The sequence below is a fragment of the Chanodichthys erythropterus genome, chromosome 13 (assembly GCF_024489055.1).
Source record: "Chanodichthys erythropterus isolate Z2021 chromosome 13, ASM2448905v1, whole genome shotgun sequence".
Lineage (NCBI taxonomy): Eukaryota > Metazoa > Chordata > Actinopteri > Cypriniformes > Xenocyprididae > Chanodichthys > Chanodichthys erythropterus.
In genome coordinates this window covers 15742705-15761839 of record NC_090233.1, presented here as the reverse complement: position 1 = coordinate 15761839, position 19135 = coordinate 15742705, and the positions used below count along the sequence as shown (strand labels likewise).

Sequence of the window (19135 nt, the reverse complement as noted above, 5' to 3'; positions counted from 1 at the left end):
CCCTCTTCAGTTTATAATTATAAATAAGAATATCTTCTATTGTAAATTCTTCAAGTTCGCTAATTTTATTATTTAACCATCTTTGGACATCTTGCCAAAACTTCCTACTAACTGAGCAAAGGAAGAATAAATGTTTTCATGACAAAAGTCGCACGGGTCAACTTCAAAACCAAATCTACCCCTCAGTGTCTCCGCAGATGGATAGTAGTTATTAAGAATTTTAAATTGCATATTTTACTTTGGGTGCAATTGGCCATTTTATAAATTTCCAATGTTTTTCTGCAATCGTTGGATTATCTAATATTTTAAGTTTTATCTTCCCATCATAATCATGATATTTATATATATCCTTTGAAAGCTTTATTTAAATATTTGCTGTAACATTTTTTGTCCGTAATGTTTAATCCTCCTATGGTTAAGTTTGGAAGTTTAATTTGGACATTAGAAAAACTAATTGTGTTTTTTATCAGCTGTATCAAATTCACTGGGATAGATTTACAGATTTTCTTATACTCTTTAAGAGAACATTGAATATTATTAAATTTGTTTTTAAAATCTTTTAACTGTAAGATTTCACCGTTTACATCTAGAATGTCATGAACGAAGATAATGCCTTGGTCAAACCAAAGCTGGTTGAACAAAGACTTTTTGTTTGACAGAATTACTCTATTATTCCACAAGGTGGCACAGTGAGGGTTAGTTATGGGTAAAAACCATCTTCCAATGATGCAAAACTTGTTTATGAAACTCAGATAATTTAAAAGGTATTTTAGAAAATTTCAAAATCACATTTCAAAAGAAAATTTAACCCACCAAATCTCTTAAAAAATACTTTTTGGAATGTGAAACCATATTGAATCCGGCTTCAATAGAAACTCTTTCAACCACTTTATTTGAAATGTTTTGATACCCCCCCTATTATACTCCTTAACCAACTGAGATTTTTTAACATAGTAGGTCTTATTTCTCCAGATAAAATTATATATAATAGAGTTAAAGCTCTCTTCTCATATCTCTGTTGCTCTCTCTCAAAAGCATTGTTTGCCGTCACAGTTCTGTCGTTATCAGGATAGTTCAACGAGTGTTTCCCGAAACCAAAGTTAAAGGATTAGTTCACTTTTAAATAAAATTTTCCTGATAATTTACTCTCCTCCATGTCATCCAAGATGTTCATGTCTTTCTTTCTTCAGTTGAAAAGAAATGAAGGTTCAGGATTTTTCTCCATATAGTGGACTTCACTGGGGTTCAACGGGTTGAAGGTCCAAATGTCAGTTTCAGTGCAGCTTCAAAGAGCTCTACATGATCCCAGACGAGGAATAAGAGTCTCATCTAGAGAAACCATCGGACATTTTCTAAAAAAATACAACTGTAAATGCTTTATAAACACAAATGATCTTCTTGCACGTGCTTCCACCAAAACCGCACTTCCGTATTCTTCAAAAAGCTCACGCTGTGTGTCCTACACCTTCCCTGCTCTACTTATGGAACGAACGCGGCGTTCAGTTTTTTTCCATAAGTAGAGCAGGGAAGGTGTAGGACACACAGCGTGAGCTTTTTGAAGAATACGGAAGTGCGGTTTTGGTGGAAGCACGTGCAAGAAGATCATTTGTGTTTATAAAGCATTTACATTCACACTCGTCTGGTATCATTTAAAGCTCTTTGAAGCTGAAACTGTAACTTTGACCTTCAACCGTTTGGAGGCCAGTGAAGTCCACTAGGAGAATAATCCTGGAATGTTTTCCTCAAAAACCTTTATTGTTTTATTTTATTGTTTCAAAAAAACAAAAAAAACAACATAATTTCCCCCCTTTATTTATTTACAAAAATATTGATCTGCAACATGCGTTTTGTGTTCATGTGAGAGCTGGCATTGTTGTGTGAACACGCTTTGGATGATATTAGTTTGCAAATAAAGGGTTTAATTATGTTTTTTTGCACAAAGCACTAGCATCGCTTCATAACACTGAGGTTACGCCGCTGGAGTCACATGCACTCTAAGAAGAAAAGGTTCAAAAATGAACCTTTTGAGGTTCCTGGCGATTGCAACTGTGGGGGAACCTTAAAGGTTCATTTTTGAACCTTTTTAAAAAGGTTCTAATTGGAACCTTCACTTAAAGGTGCATTAAAGCCCATTAAGGTTCCATTTTGAACCTTTTCCTTTTAGATAGCAATAACATATATTAATAATAATTATTAAAATATAATATAAAATATACATTAACTATATGTCTTATATATAACTTGTATAACTATATCTTAATCCCATTTCAAAACATTGAATACAGAACACAATGATTGTCTATAAAATGTTTAATACATAAATATAAAATGTGAGCACAGGCACCAATGGACAGAGAAAAAAGGAAAATTGTTTGTTATCATTCAAATAAATAAATAAATAAACAATCAAATAAATAAATTCATTCATTAATCTATACATTTCCATCAACCTTTAACAGAATGTAGCTGAATATCTATCATTTTTATATTATTTTTAATAATTTAATTTTTAATTTATATATAATTTTTAAGATAATGTTTAAACAGGACATTTTTATTTTTCAAATAATGTTAAGAGTGTTTCTCGGCTTTGAAGCATATTCAAGGTTGAAGATTAAGTACATTGTCATTAGAATAACATGGTCATATGACCTGGTCATATCGTCTACTTCACAGACTTTCTCCCCTTGCATCATTATTTCTAAAACAGACCGCATCCAAGTGTAACCCGTGTGGCTCGCTTATGCCCAGCGTGATGTGCGGCCAGCGACACCGGGTATTAAAACTTGGTCTGCGTTGTGTTACGTTGTGTTGAATGAAGAGACAGACACGGGACAGCAAGCAGTCGATTCACTGGATCTTTTTACTGAGTAAAAGAGAAAAATAAGCAGCCTCAGATTGAGTGGCCCTTATATGACTCTCTTCCATCGAATCACATTTCAAAAGGGCGGAAGAAAACATGAACATAAGGAAAATAATATAGAAAACATACCTGTTTAACAGAGACAAATAAGCAGCCTCAGATCGAGTGGCCCTTATAACACTCTATAAAACAAATATGGTGCGCCTCCATTACCATGTGCTTGTTTCACATAAAAGACAGAAATATACCTCAAAGAATGTAAAATATCAAAAATAATCCCAAGGATAGATAAAACAGTACTTTACACATAAGTTTGGGTTGAAATAAAGATATAAAAGATATAATTAACATTAGGATTAAATAAAATTAACAGGATGACAAAAGAAACCTACCTCTTCCATCGAATCACATTTCAAAAGGGAAGAGGAGGAGACAGGACAGGAAATTAGGTCATACTGTGACCTCGCATCACTTAAAGGAGAAGCGCACCTTTAGATCAGGTATCATAAAACGTATATGAACAATTTTGTGTGAATTATAACAATATTTACTAGTATACTTTGTATACCTGTTACACAAGGCACATCCATTTACAGTATATACAGCACAGGGTTGGGTGTACGTGGTTCCTAAACAAGAAGAGAATAATGTTATATTCAATATAACATGTATGTATTCAATATAAACGTATTAAATGATACATAATTTCCATTATTATTTGCTTTTAAGTCACAATTTGAAACACAATTTTACTCACAACTGAGGTGACATTAAGGGCTGGATATCATGATAATATTTCCTTTGTGGAGTGATGTTTCATATAGTCTGTCCTCTCACTCTTTGTCCGTGTCATTTAGTCCTCTAAAAGGATTTGGTGATCATCAAGCATTTGGTTTTCATTTTATCCAAGTGGATCCCAACGCTGTAATCATCTTCTCCTGAATAAATCTACCCACAAAAATATGTCTGCTATTCTTAAAAAACTTAAGTTGATTCTGTCTGGGACACTTACCCCAACTGCCCTTGACCTCTTTTGATACACATCTTGGTCAGACAGATTGTCCATCTAAAAAAACAAAAGAAATATATTATTACGCAAGTGTGTAATTTTAGAGAATGGTGGAGAGTAAAAACAGTTCTCTATATTTCCAGGTCTCCAACAAGCGAACAATTAAACAAGGTGTGTTCAGCCATTGTTACAAAATACCAGTGCCCGGTTGCATAAAGAGAGTATTTTTGGTGTTCCAGAAAAACAAAAATAAGGACTTAAATAGTGATGATGAGTGTGTCGAATCAGCGGTTCGGAGCGCCAAAGTCACATGATTTCAGCAGTTTGGTGGTTTGACGCGCAATCCGAATCATGATTCGACACGCTGATTCATAACGTTCTGAAGCTTAAAGGGGGTATAATGCTATATTCTGACTTATTTACACTGTTAAAGGGTTGGATTCTCATGCTAAACATGGCCAAAGTTTCAAAATACGAGTTGGACGAATGACGGAGTACTGTATTTCTGTGCCAAAAATACTACACCAGCTTCCTGCAGCAGTATTTTGAATTCGGCCATCACTAAATAAGTTGTTATTTAGTTTTTTTGGCACACCAAAAATATTCTCATGGCTTTATAATATTAATATTGAACCACTGTACTCACATGAACTGATTTAAATGTGTTTTTAGTACATTAATGGATCTTGAGAGAGGAAATGTCATTGCTGGCTATGAAGGCCTCACTGAGCCATCGGATTTCAACTAAAATATCTTAATTTGCATTTCGAAGATTAATGAAGGTGTTACAGGTGTAGAACGGCATGAGGGTGAGTAATAAATGACATTATTTTCATTTTTGGGTGAACTAATCCTTTAAGGTGCTTTATGCAACCGGGCACAGATAAGAGACAAGACTGGAAGAGTGTATGTAAGAACATGTCAAAGAGCCCTTCAGTTTATATATATTAGCCATGTAAGTGAAAAGGTGTTATTTCATTTGGCATACTTACATCTACAATACTTGCCAAATTTTTAGTGTCACAAGTCCTTGGACCCTTGGTAAAATACCCCATTTCCTTACTTTGCTAAACCTGCTACGAATTTAATTTAGTCTTTCAATACCAGTCAAATGTGATCTTTCTTGAATTAGTTTTTAAGCATCTCATGCCATGTGTCGCTTACCTGGTTCCTTACCTGTTCGTCTCATAATTGAGATCCCTCACTTTCATCATCCTTTGTCTTCAGTCCAGACCAATCCGCTCACCATCATCTACAAATACAAAGAGACTGTTATCATCCAGCTAAGTTCATTCAACCTGTCATCATTCAATCTACTAACCTGTTTATTCTCCCCATCTCTGCCACCTGCAATAATAAACCTTTGTGAACTGTATTACCTCTGTTGTCTCCTTCTGTCCGTGACACCATGACTCCTTTAAAAATAATATTATGTAAAATACTATAAAAGGTTTTATGAAACTGCAGGGCTCTTTGACACGTTCTTACATACACTCTTCCAGTCTTGTCACTTGTCACCAGGGCTAAACTAACCTTGTTGTATTGTTTGCTTGCTTTACCTGAAATTAAAGAAAGGCAATTTTAACCTCCATCTTTCTTTAAAATTATGCACTTACCTGTACTTCACTGTTGGAATTATGTGCACATCTGATCAAACAGATTATTTTTTAACTCCATTTGCTTTGTGATAAAAAAAAGTAATAAATACATTTTATAAAGAAAAAAAATCTCCACTCTCCTTAAGTTTTTTTTGTATTGCTAGTGGGGTAGCTGATAAATTTCTGGTCACCCTGTTTGAGCAATACGTTGTGTTGAGATTGATCCATGTCAAATACCAAATCAAGTCCTACAAAAAAACAAAAAACTGCAGAGAGGTGCATGTTATAATGGTACTACTAACAGCTCAGTAATTTGTAATGATAGCAATATAGTTTAGCTAAAAGTATGTGGAAACCTAACCATCACACCTATACAAGTTGATGGGCATCCCATTCCAAAACGGGAATGCAATATAAGTTTAAAGCAATGTAAGTTGTTTTGGATAACAGTGTCAACTAAATACATACATGTGAGAAAATGCTAGTCACTGAATTCTTCAGTACAACCTATTAAGTATTTAAAAAATGTAAATAATAATTAATAGAGGTGTCCACATACTTTTTAAAACTTTAAGAGTAGATGTAATAAACTTACACATGAATGGTGTTTGTGGTCTTGGTAGGCATCTCAGTCTTTAGGTTTTCTTCTAATCTTATGAATTTAACTTGATCCTTCAATTTAGGGAATATTTTAGGTATCATAGTTTTCAGTTAGGTTCATTCAAGTGTCTGCATCAATTCCATTGTCTGTTAAAACAACAGGATTCAATAGGAGAATGTCATATCTTCTTAATTGTGAAAATGTCTGTTTTGCTGCAATGGGGAAGTTAAACAGAGTGTGCATTTTTGTGAGATAAACCTTGAAATGTAGGGATGATCACCTGGAAACTGTTGCCATCAACCAGTCAGCCACATGGATTTTCCAGTGAATCAGCTCTGAGCTCATTCTTGCCTCTATATGCAGAGAAATATTGCAATTTAGAAAACAATGCGTTATAAAATATGAATAAAAATAAACTTTTCATTTTTACTAAATTCTCTCTCTCTCTCTCTCTCGAGCGCGCGAGCAAACACACGCGCACACACAGTAAGGATAAAAAACGGGAAATATCTTGAAATAGTACATGTGGGAAAGGTGTAGTAAGTGGTACACCCGGAATTATTTCTCCAGGCCGTTAAATTGACAATATTGTGGCCGAATTAACACGACGTGTCTGCTTAGGCCCGTCGTCATTTATTCATTATCACACACCTTAAAGTTTATGACATTAAATAGGTGTTTCATAGCTTTTCAAAAAGTTAATAGTTTATTTGAGACGTTATGTTGTCTTACCTCAGATTTTTGTGTCGTTCCGCTCAGTCCCACTCGGGCCTGCTGCTGCCGCTTCAACATTTGTAACGGTTTTTTCCACGTGACCACTGACATCATTGCGCGAGAGAGACTTGTGGAGATTCAGTGCATTGCGTTGCGTACCAAAGCCCAGATGAAAACATTTAAAGCATTTTGAAGGATTTGCTTATTCATGCTTAAAAACGAAACAATATTAATAATCTCGTTTACTTTTAGTGAAAATAATGTACTTTTGAATTGCTAGTTATTTGTCAGTATTCTTATTTTGTAAAAACATTTAGGCACAAGCAATCTCAGCACAATGATTAACAACAGCTGTAGTAAAAGCAATAGTAGTAGTAGTAGTAGTAGTAGTAATGATAATAATAAACTAAATAAAGAAAAAAATAATCTTCCTGATGAAACCTTACACAATACAATTATGAAATGTTTTCTAAAACATGAGCTAATAACAAAGTAGATAAAGTTGGAACAGAAGGAGAGATGAAACATAAAATAAATTGCCTGTGCATCACACTTTACTCATGATTTTTGCTCTAAAACTGCATAGTGTCCTTTTCAATTGGGGAATATTTTTTCGGTTGTCTAAGCGAAAGATATTGAACACAGTCTATTTTTAGGGCTAAGAATTTCACGTCACCTCTCCATTTAACATTGAACAGCTTCTTGTCCATTTATGAATGTAAAACTGAATTTTTATTCTTGGTCTTCTTAGTTTATGCTTTAAAAATGGACAAAAAACATGGTGTCTTTCAATGTTATGATGCAATTTATAGAAATGTGCGGGGAGGTCGGGGGGTACAGATGAAACACTGTATCGACTGTACACTCCAATCATATTAGAAAAGGTTCATAAACGAACCTTAACTATACACAGGTTCTAATATGAACCCTGTTACCACAACAAAGGTTCTAAAAAGAACTTCCAAATAACCAGTTTACCTGTAAGTTCAACTTTGAACCTTTTTGATAGTTAGAAGTTCATATTTGCACTATAAAGTTCTTTATTGAACTCCAAAGGTTCGACCTCTTCTAAGAGTGTGGAGTGCTTTAATGATGTCATTCCGTGGAGTTGTAGTTGCGTTGGATCTCTATAGAGGGACAGAAACCTCTCGGATCAAAGATATCTTAGCTTGTGTTCTGAAGATTAACGAAGGTCTTACGGGAGTGGAACATGAGGGTGAGTAATTAATGACAGAAATTATATTTTTGTACGGATGTTTAGTTTCTCCACTGCTGGAGTCAGACTGCTTCTTTCCTGCCGTTTATGTGAACTGATTCATTTGAGTTGCTTAAGTTTCTTTCTTTCTTTTTGTTGTTAAGCTTGAATAATAAGTGCTGTGTTGATTTAGTCTTTATTGGTAAGACTATCCTAAACTTAAGCTTTCTTGTAAACAAAATTATTTTTTTGTTGTAAAGCTGGGTACCCATTTCTATTTATGTTGTTACTAGCACTGTTTGGGACTCAGGACAGGTGCTCTCTAGACACACACACACACACACACACACACACACACGCACACACACACACGCACACACACACGGATGGCTCAAGGACACTCAGGCTTTCTCCTTAATCATAGTTGAATCAACAGAGCAACGAATCTGCTCAATTACTGACATTATATTTCCAATGTAAAGCCACAGGAGAACTGTCACCTGACCGTCACTCACTCCTCCTCGAGCACACACTTTGGTGACGTCATGCCGCATAGATTGCCGTACAGAAGCCGGCTGGGAGAGACACACACTGCGCATGCTCAGTGATGCTCCTTGTTCCAGAGGGAATCGCCTTCATTGCTGCCGACATTCTCCCTGTTCATGAACTGGATTCACTCCGCTTGCGAGCCTCGGAATGGACTCTCAGAAAGTAAGTGTCGCTCAGTGAAAGTGATTGGAGATCAGCCAATAGCTGACCTGTGTCTGCGGTCATGTGTGATCGAGTAATACTGTGTTTATTACACTGTAATGTCGCAGCACCGTTAATAACTCTAGATAGAGTCTCCTGATGCACAAGCGAGTGCTGGAGGCCTGTGGCGTTCATGATGCTGTTTTAGAAACAGTGTTAGACTGCAAGCTGCATTCATGAGAAACCTGAAGATGTCAGAATAAGAGTGAATCAGTGTTTATCTCTCTGATCCTCGTTGCATAACACCATTATATTCTGTGCTATATATACATGAGCATCTTCTGTAATGTGTTATATAAACTATATGCGTTATATAATGATTTGTGGATGTAAATGAGATTTAACCAGCATTACTGCAGCTACAGGTTACATAAGAGTGTACTGGAGTCACCTGCGCTCCCAAGTTTACTCCGCAGAAGAAGATAAAGAGACAGGAAGTGACATCACTGTGTTTCTCTTCCACACTTTATCTGAATGAAAAGATCCCTGTGTGATATTGAGCTGTGTGTGTGTGTGTGTGTGTGTGATCACAGGTGTGTGTGTGTGTGTGTGTGTGATTTTGGCATTTTTTTTATAATGCAGCAATTATTAAGCAGCTTTTGCATTTGTCATGTTTTGATAATTGATTGGAGAGAATCATTAGAAATAGACATTTGTGCAAGTTTCCTGAATCAGTCAGGGAATATACGGCACACGATCCGGCTGTATTGTCAGAAGTGGGTCATGCCGTTGAGGGATTTGTGAAGGATTCAGATTTCAAAGGGTGTAACGGTTGGACTTTTCAACAGACGGACTGTGAGATTCACCTGCAACTCACAATTCATCTCATCTGGAGTCGTTCAGTCTGAAGAACGTGAGGGATCAGATCACAGTTAGATCAGGTTTACTCATAAACTCCTCAATGATCCGAATGTGGATCTGGTTCAAAGGTGGACTGTACTGTTTCTGTCGTCTGCTAGTTCTGCAGTTTAGGGTGTGGATCTGTGATGGTCAAAGAGCAAATTACAGATAGATATTTAGAGCCAAATCTGACTGTATGTCTGAAGTAGGTCAGCTGTGCCTCTCAGGTTTCTCTGTGCCGTTGACTCATAGTTTTGTGTTGACGAAGCTCAGAAAATATATATTGTGAGCTGAATGTAACAGACAGAAAGTGTCCAAATATTTAGCTGTTTTAAAACTCATCTGGATGTCACACTTCCTCTCCAGATCGAGATCCAGCGTTTCTTCTAAAGGTCCTGCTCACGTGATGTTTATTTAGCTATTTCTCTGTTTTTCTTCACTCATCACATGTCTCACTGTCTCATATTTCATCTCAAGCATGTTCTTCATTGACACTGTTGTCTCCTTGGTAAACAAACACACTAACTTCAGAACTATTAGAGGTATAATCATGACTGTGATTAGATATGAAGTCAGCATGAGATTCACTGTATTTTCTAAATGCATGTTATAGACATTATTGTGAACAGTTCATTCGTGCGTATGATTCTTTTATTTTGCTTCTTTTTTTTTTACTTCAAACTGAATCTTCAGTTATGAAAACGACATTTGCAGATCATTTTGTCTTCTTAAAGCCGCTCAGCTCGCGTTCATCTGCCACGCCCACATCTCAACATCTGCCACGCCCACATCTCAACATCCAATCAACAGCTGACACATAGAACCTTGTTCTGCCCAACATTTTTTTCCTTTACGACGATCCTTTACAACTTTCCGTCACAATACGGAAGAAACAACTAAAGTAAAGAGAATCTTTATGATTTTATGTGTGTGTGTGTGTGTGTGTGTGTGTGTGTGTGTGTGTGTGTGTGTGTGTGTGTGTGTGTGTATTTCCCCTTAAAATGATGCTGTTGGGCCTCTGATATATTCAGCCCTGATGAGTGTTTAGAGTATCTTCAGTTGCAGTTCGTGCAGACACATCTGAGATAATGAAAACGGCTCGATTGAGTACTCGTGTTTTAGGAAATGCAAGCTGGCACAATGTAAAGACAATGTAAAGATTGTGTATATTTGTCAGTATGTTGAGTCAGTGTCTCTGGATTAGGCCCAGAAGTCTTTATCCTGAACTAGCATTCTCTCCTGGAGACAGATAAAGTGTGTTCTGGATTTGAAGGATTTAGGGACCGTCTGACCAGAATAGTATGCTCTGCGTCATGCTGTTTCCACCCTATTGTTGACTCTGTGTTTGTGTGTGTGTGTGTGTGTAATCTCAGGAGAGAGATGCGCATCTGTGATGAGAGTCATTCATTAGCATGTGTTCAGTGATCTGCTGGGAAACCCTGGTCCGGCCATTCCTGTGGACGTAATTTGACATGTGCAAACTTCCCCATCACTGTTTAGACCAGGCACATCCCATCATGACAGTGGTTCTTTCAGCAGGATAATGCACACATTGTTCAGGAATGATTTGAGGAAGAATAGTTTAAGGTGTTGCTCTGGTCAGGGCATGATTGCCACGATTGTCACTTCCCTGAAATACATCCCATAGGAGCGTTTACTAAAGTGTCGCCCCTTTCAACAACAGGACACTTTCATTTTAATGCATTGTTCACTTTTATCTGCGGCATGTTTCAGGTTTGGTGTAGCTCAATTGGTAGAGCATTGCAATATATAACAATATGCAATCATGTGATCATGTGATTGTGGGTTCGATCCCAGGGAACATGTGCTCATAAAGTGTAAATGCTCTATAAATCACTAAGGGTAGGGTTAGGGTTAGGGTGGGTAAAGTCGTTAATAAAAAAATTAGTTTTGCTAAATGGAAATATGACAAATGGTGTAAAAAGTCCACTCATTGCATGTAAATGAACACGCATTTAGCTTGGTAACGACAGTCATACGTCATTTCATGATGACAGACGTAACACGACACTGTCATTATTTTTACGCCCGCTAGAGGGCGCATGACTTCAGAACGTAAATATAGGTCGTAATAAGGTGCTTGAAAAACAACCTATAGCGTCGTTTTTTTGGAGGACAGTCTCGTTAAAGCAGTGAAAAGGAGATGTCCAGGAGGGTCTCGGTCAGAGTTTGGAGCGAGTTGAGGTGGTTCTCCAGCAGAAGCGTTCTAGGCATGTCCCACTGGGAAGAGACCCCGGGGCAGACCCATGACGCGCTGGAGGGATTATATATCCCCGCTGGCCTCGGAATTCCTTGGGATCCCCCAGGATCCGAGATGTTCCCAGGGGAAAGGTTTGGTCTGCTCTTCTTAGGCTGCTGTTTTATGGAATATGGATGTAATAAAGTCCACAGTTCAGGGAAGAAGGAGGCAGGAACTGGAAAACGTTAAACCTAAAGTTTAATGATAAAACAAAATGTAAATAACATAAAAGTAACAAGCAGCCGCAGTCTTCCTGCCATCTGCCGCAGATAAACATAATAAAAACAACAAGGTAAAATATCCCAGGCCTGGCCCTCTCTCTCCTTCCACTGTCGACGCTCCTCCTGATGTCCTTCTGGAGCTCCTCAGAGGTACTCGAGTCCGGTGTGTCGCGCAGGTGTCTCTCGTTACAGCGGTCATGAAATGTGCTGTTTTATTGTTTTATAATGTTTCCTGGGGTGCACTTATAATGTTAGTATGCTTTTTACATAAAAAATGGTCATAATTTAGAAATAAAAGGCATTTTTATAACCCTGATTTTAGCCTCTGATTTGAACGCTCTGTTTTAAGGGGCGTGTCTCTGTGAGACTTCAGTGTAAACGCCCACTGCTGTGTCTCAAACTTTTAGCACATTTTTACTATCACAGCTCTCAAGGTGAACTAATCATGAAAAGTGTTGATTATTTAGATCTATGGCATTATATTTAGATCGTGGCATGAAAGGTTGCAGTGATGAACATTGTAGTCGATCACAGACATGTTGTTGAGCTCATGAAAGCAGTGAAATCGTCATTGAAACTAGGGCTGCACGATTAATCGCATGCTATTCTCACGCGCATTTCGTCAGTAAAGCCGGTTCCCTGATTACCGCTAAATCACAATCACCTGCTTTCAAATGGAGCGCCATTTAATAGACTGAGCCGTAGATCACTGAAAAGCCACGCAATATCGCGTTCATTATCGCAGGCGATTCATCTGCGATATGAACGCGATATTGCGTGGCTTTTCAGTGATCTACGGCTCAGTCTATTAAATGCCGCTTCATTTGAAAGCAGGTGATTGTGATTTAGCGGTAATCAGGGAACCGGCTTTACTGACGAAATGCGCGTGAGAATAGCATGCGATTAATCGTGCAGCCCTAATTGAAACTCAGTTTCTGCACACTAACGAATGCTTTCATCATAACTAACAGTGCAAACACCATATAAATAAGAGATTTGTTGAATAAAACCATCTATAGAATCATTCCAGGATCAGTCGTTCGCTGGATCTGGTGTCAGTAAAAGCTTTTATTGGACTAACAAGGAAGTTTTCAGTTCTGAAACTTACAGGATATTCTTATAGTACGATGACCTCTAATATATCAAAAGCTCAAGGAAAAGTCGATTTCATGACCCCTTTAAACCTCTTTCCACCAGCCTCTATTCCCAATCATGTGTTTTTCACTGCATTGGTCTGTTGTGAAAGTTCAGAGCATGAAGTTTTTGCAGCTTAGTTTCAATAAAACGTCTTTATCTACATTAGAACAGAAATTAATTATTACCATAGTTTCTTTTTTCCTCCTTCACCTCCTGAATTACTGTCAGAAAGATGTCTTTTCATTAACGAATGCAAACGACTTTCATAAGCTGCTCTGAATCTCTAACAAGCTGACTGGATCACAAACTTCTCTGGCTTCATTTTTCTCCTTTGACAGAGGATTGTCCTTCCACTGGAATTTGATTAGCTTTGCATATGGCCATGTCATGGAAAGGTGCAGAGGTGGCGTCACTGCGCTTCTCCTTCAGAGAATCACATGTATCATATATCATGTTTTTGTGTACCACTGCTCTGGTCATGTCAGTGATTTTCTCCTAAAGATGTTGGCGAAAGCCTGCTGCTAATTACAGTAGAACAAGAACACTAAATATTTGCTGCTTTGATGCAACTTCTTGTAAAACCATACAGAATCATGTTTAACAACACATTTTAGGGTTATTTATCTTTCTGAACCAGTTGTACCTTTAAAATGGAATGGTGTTGAACAACCTATACTTATGAAATATACATGATTGCAAGTATGCCATGATAACACTCACTGTTTATTGATCTCTGTTTGGTGGTATTAGTTTTTAAAGATGTGATTTTTCTGGATTGCAAAACAAATGTAGACCAATGTTATTCCTGAAGCAGGGAATCAGAGAGTTTTCCACATGAGTTGCTATATAGGACACACCTAACAAGCCTCAGAGGACAGATATGGCTGTATAATAAATTAGGTCAAATGTTTTTACTTAACCAAGGCCACATATAAATAGTGCTGTGAATTTAAAAGCGATTTATTGACTAGAAATGCACAATATAAGGAACATGTGATGTGGATAATGCAGTGATGATATGGGATGCGATTAACCTAAGATTGATGTGGACACGTGAAGTGTACTTTGGGCTTTAGACTTGATGGATGCCATGTTAAATAACACATTTTCAATAAATCATCCTGCTGAAGTCTTCTGGTCTTCTTTATGTCACTAGATAGACTATTTAAAGGCTGAACACAAAAGTACTGTTTTTGCCTCATAGAGAACATGGAAGAGATTGACAATATACCAATGGCTCATATCCCATTTAAAAATTAATCCAAAATGCCAGAAACAAAGATGGACATGTTGACACATAAATCAGAGCATGAACAGTATGTCTGGGGGGGTGATATGACCAAAATCTTTTACTTTGCAATAACGAATCACAGTATAACGATAGATATTACACTACCATATTTTTTCTCAATGCCAATTTTAGTATGAAAAATGAAAACAAGGCTAACTAATGAAAGTAAAATAGAACGAATAAACACTATTGAACAAACATACAAATGCCAAATGTTTCTGTCTTTTGCAGGATGCCTTACAGAGGATAATTGCCACATTAGCAAACAAAAATGAGGAGCTCCATAATTTCATTGAAACGCTGAATCACACTTTGGGCCGAGTTCAGGTCAGTCTTCTACGAGCATAAACAATTTACTGTACAAACTTCACAACTCTGTACTGTACACAACACCGTTCACACACATGAACCGGTTCTGGTTCTGGTTGGATAATAACGGGTATGAATGTCATTAACAAACAATGTTTATGTCAGGAAAGAATGAAGATTCTGGAGGGAAGAATCTGTGTGACGCTAATTGTGTCGACACACACAACCCTAACCCTAACCCTAACCCAACCCTAACCCAACCCTAACCCATACATGCAACATATGATCTCAGACATGTATTTTCACTCATTTTTAAATGTTACCCAAATATGTGGCAAAAAATCAGCACCGCTTGAGGTCACCTTGTTATGAATGCCCATTTCTGCTACAATCGACAAATTATAATTCTGACATAAAAACTAAGTCATAATTATGTCTCATAATCGCATAATTTTATGTCATAATTGTGATTTTATCTCATAATTTTGATTTCTTATCTGATAATTTCTACTTTTTATCTCATAGTTTTTTATCATAATTATAATTTAAATTGATGCCATAATCATGTTTTTGTCATAATTTTGACTTATCTGATAATTTCTACCTTTGTCTCATCATTTTTATTTTGTCTCATAATTTTGTCATGTCGTAATTAGGAATTTTATGTCGAAATCATTATTCAGCGCAGCATGATTTATATTGCTCATACTGACGAAAGTTAGATGTTGGATGAGTGCATGCTGTCGCTAATGGCCGGAGGTTTCCAGGTCTCACTGAAATAAAGAAGTTCAGGTCTCTGCTGGTGTGAGTAGGGCTTAATATCCAATAACTGTTTCAACGATGCTTATACAAATGAGAAATAAGCCACAATATACTTTTATTTCTAAAGACTAATCGTATGACTGTATCTAATCGTTCATTAGTTTCCTGGTTTAAACTCTTTTTCCCTTCCTCTGAAATGTCGTCTTGTTTCAGGTCAACTCCACACAGGTGGTGTCGGATTTAGAGGAGGAATTCGACACGCTGTACTCCATGCTGGACGAGATGAAAGAGAGTATGACGAGTGCCATCAAACAGGAAACAGTCCGGAAATCACATGAGCTTCAGGTCAGAGTCTTACCCCAAGCTACCGCACTCGTGAATGCATCGTGGATAATGCTTTTCAGTAGTATTGAGGACTCTGCGGGAAGATGATGTTTGTTATTATTCTAAAGTCATAAAGAGCCAGAATTATTCACAGAAATGAACACATTGTTTTTCCCACACCATCATATTTCAGTCAGGATTACAGGCTTTGATATCAGAGAACTGTGATTGTATGTTTATGCAGTCGGGTTTTTTGTTTAAGTTTCTGTTAATTTTGTGTGTATGTATGTGTGTGTGTGTGTGTGTGTGAGTGTGTGAGTGTGTGTGTGTGAGTGTGTGTGTGTGTGTATGTGTGTGTGTGTGTGTGTGTGTGTGTGTGTGTGTGTGTGTGTGAGTGTGTGAGTGTGTGTGTGTGTGTGTGTGTGTGTGTGTATGTATGTGTGTGTGTGTGTGTGTGTGTGTGTGAGTGTGTGTGTGTGAGTGTGTGTGTGTGTGTGTGTGTGTGTGAGTGTGTGTGTGTGTGTGTGTGTGTGTGTGTTTGTTTGTGTGTGTGTGTGTGTGTGTGTGTGTGAGTGTGTTTGAGTGTGTGAGTGTGTGTGAGTGTGTGTGTGTGAGTGTATGTGTGTGTGTGTGTGTGTGTGAGTGAGTGTGTGTGTGAGTGTGTGTGATTGTGTTTTTGAGTGAGTGTGTGTGAGTGCTTTTGTTTATATTACATTGTGGGGACCAAATGTCCCCATGATGTAATATAAACCTGAGTTCACCTACATCGTGGGGACCAGCCAGCGGTCCCCACAATGTAAATGGGTTTAAAAATCATATAGAATGAGTTTTTGTGAAAAAGTAAAAGTTTGCACAGTTTCCTGTGAGGGTTAGGTTTAGGGGTAGGGGCAGGGTAGGGGGATAGAATGTACAGTTTGTTCAGTGTAAAATGCATTGAAGTCTATGGAAAGTCCCCACAATTCACAAAAACAAACATGTGTGAGTGTGTGTGTGTGTGTGTGTGTGTGTGTGTGTGTGTGTGTGTGTGTGTGTGTGTGAGTGTGTGTGTGTGTGTGTGTGAGTGTGAGTGTGTGTGTGTGTGTGAGTGTGTGTGTGCTGGCTGTGGCTGGGCTGCTGATGTCATGCTGCTGTAATGGCAGTATTGTGCCCATCCCTCTAAGTCCACTGAACAGGAACAATACAGAGAGAGAAATGAGCTCAGATGAGTGATTATCCATCAGCTCTCTTCCCATCCTTAACCGTAAACACAGCGGCCCACATCCACAGGAATCTCTGAACAGGTTATCTGAAGCTTCTGTGTGTCTGTCATGTTTCTCCAGTTCTTCTGTGTTTTATCACTATTTTTGCCCACATGAATCAGTTTTGTACACCGCTATGGCAGTTATGGTGATATTATGTACTATTTGTGTTTACAAGAGGAATTAAATACATAAATTATTATTATTATTAGCATCATTATTATTAATGCTGGCTTAAAGTATCCTAACGTTTAAGCAGAAGGATCTGGATGAAATATTCTGAATGATCAATCCACAGTCTGTGATGCCGTCTGGATCATAACCGTGTTCGTTTATTTGTCCAGAGGAGAACTGAGTGTCTGATCCGTCGGGAACACTTGATATTCAGCAATATCACTGATCTGACTGCTCTGACACTATTGGATGAGAGCTGAACTGGACGATGACATCACTGAGCAGATTTCCTCCAGTTCAGTGGACATGTAGGGTAAAGCGTTTCAGGTCAAGTTTCTTTAAAACTAATTTTTTGGTGTAATGTAAAACAAGAATCTGTGGATCAGAACCTTAAGATTCTTTAATAGCAACCTGCGTGTGTGTGTGTGTGTGTGTGTGTGTGTGAGGCTGTCTCACAACTGTGAAATTTAAGTTTCTCAATAATTAGATTTATTGAGGGTCACTGAAGATGCATCAGACTCAAGTGGTAACGGCAGGTGCGATCGGTGATGTGTTACAGCTGTCCACTTGTGATCACATGTTTAGAGTGACTCTTTAGTTTCATCAGTTGGTCTTTATGGGCGAGTCATTGACTGTGAATAAAACAACATGTCATGTAGCCTATAACACACTCACATGTTTATTTTTTAACATTTTGGGTCAAATTTACATATGTGGTTTCAACAACCAGATGCCTTTAGTGAAGAGTGAAGAGGTTTGCTTGTGTCTTGTAAGCATTGCACTGAGAATATTGTAAATAATCACATTATTGGTGCACATGTAAACACTGTATCATGCACTCAACTGATTGGTTTAAAAACACAGATTCATTCAGGAACACAGTGAGTGATTTTATGAGTGCATCATTGAATTATTCACTCAACTGATTTCAGTCCTGTGCTGCATCGGTTCCTGTGCTGATGTGTTGTGTATGAAAAACACACAACTGTTTATCTATTTGCAAGTCTTGAACAGAAAAAAAGATTATATTCTTCAACTGAGAACAGTGAGCCTGGACGTTCTCAGCGCACGCAGATCATTATAACATCAAGCTTGATGTTCTCCAGAACCAGCTGACCCAGAGCAGCAGTGCGTTAGAGAGCGCCGAGGAGCTTCTGGAGTTCGCCAACACGGCGCTGCACATCACAGACGAGGGCGAGTTCACTAAGGTACGCTCTTACTGATGTGTTTGACAGAGGATAGTTACAACTCATGTCATTTATTAAAACGCTGGTTTTGTTGTCTCTTAAATTCCAGTTTAATTCACTGTGGCTTGTTTAAAGTGCCTCTATTATGACCTCTCATGCTGTGTGTAATCGAGCTGTTGTGAATGTAAGAGCTCTGCAAAGTTTCAAAGATCAAAGTGCAGATAAATAAAGTTACTGTCTCCTAAAAGAAAGAAGTGATTCTGAAACGAGTCGTCAGTCATCATCCAGACGACTGGAACTGATACTGCAAAACTGTTCATGTATCAAGTGCCGAGGAAGCTTCCGGAGCTGAAATTCAGCTGATATTATGAGAAAATTAAACTGCTTTTAACCTTGGATGCATAAACCTGTTGTTGGAGACAACCTTTGAAATAGCATAATGGGGCACTTTAAAACTGCGAGTGAAGAAAACCAAGAACAAAACAGAAATTATAATTACTAATCCTGCTTATTTTCTGGAGGTTGATTTCTCACTTAAGTAATGATGATGGATAACACAAGTCCGTGTTTCTATGATCTGTTAATTAAAATTGAATCTATGAAAAGCTAAAGCTGCGTTTCCACTGAAATTACCCGGAACAGTTTTCCCAGGAACTTTTTTC

The 19135-nt window shown here is 37.8% G+C and overlaps 1 protein-coding gene and 1 long non-coding RNA gene across 15 annotated transcripts in view; one reads left to right on the top strand and one right to left on the bottom strand.

Annotated features, from left to right (window-relative positions):
* Positions 1–2068: 2068 nt before the first annotated feature.
* Positions 2069–6855, bottom strand: LOC137034081 (uncharacterized). Of its 8 annotated transcripts, none has more exons than XR_010896902.1 (10): positions 6804–6855; positions 6352–6424; positions 6066–6217; positions 5037–5736; positions 3876–3929; positions 3621–3785; positions 3432–3492; positions 3256–3334; positions 2993–3043; positions 2078–2866 (listed from the first exon to the last, which is right to left on the bottom strand). It is a non-coding gene; the product is annotated as an uncharacterized lncRNA (long non-coding RNA). The 8 variants fall into 8 exon arrangements; XR_010896901.1 differs by having other exon boundaries at positions 2079–2866; positions 5049–5736; XR_010896903.1 differs by having other exon boundaries at positions 2069–2866; positions 3621–3929; positions 5489–5736.
* Positions 6856–7924: 1069 nt separating this feature from the next.
* The window catches only part of fsd1l (fibronectin type III and SPRY domain containing 1-like), a 28643-nt gene continuing 17432 nt past the window's right edge, over positions 7925–19135 (top strand). For 3 of the 7 annotated variants that reach the window (XM_067406646.1, XM_067406644.1, XM_067406643.1), the window contains exons 1-5: positions 7925–8001; positions 8463–8691; positions 14711–14806; positions 15764–15895; positions 18393–18494. In XM_067406646.1, coding sequence (XP_067262747.1) covers positions 8677–8691; positions 14711–14806; positions 15764–15895; positions 18393–18494 — 345 coding nt within the window. In that variant the 5' untranslated portion in view covers positions 7925–8001; positions 8463–8676. The other 4 variants (XM_067406645.1, XM_067406647.1, XM_067406649.1 and 1 more) reach the window with 4 other exon arrangements.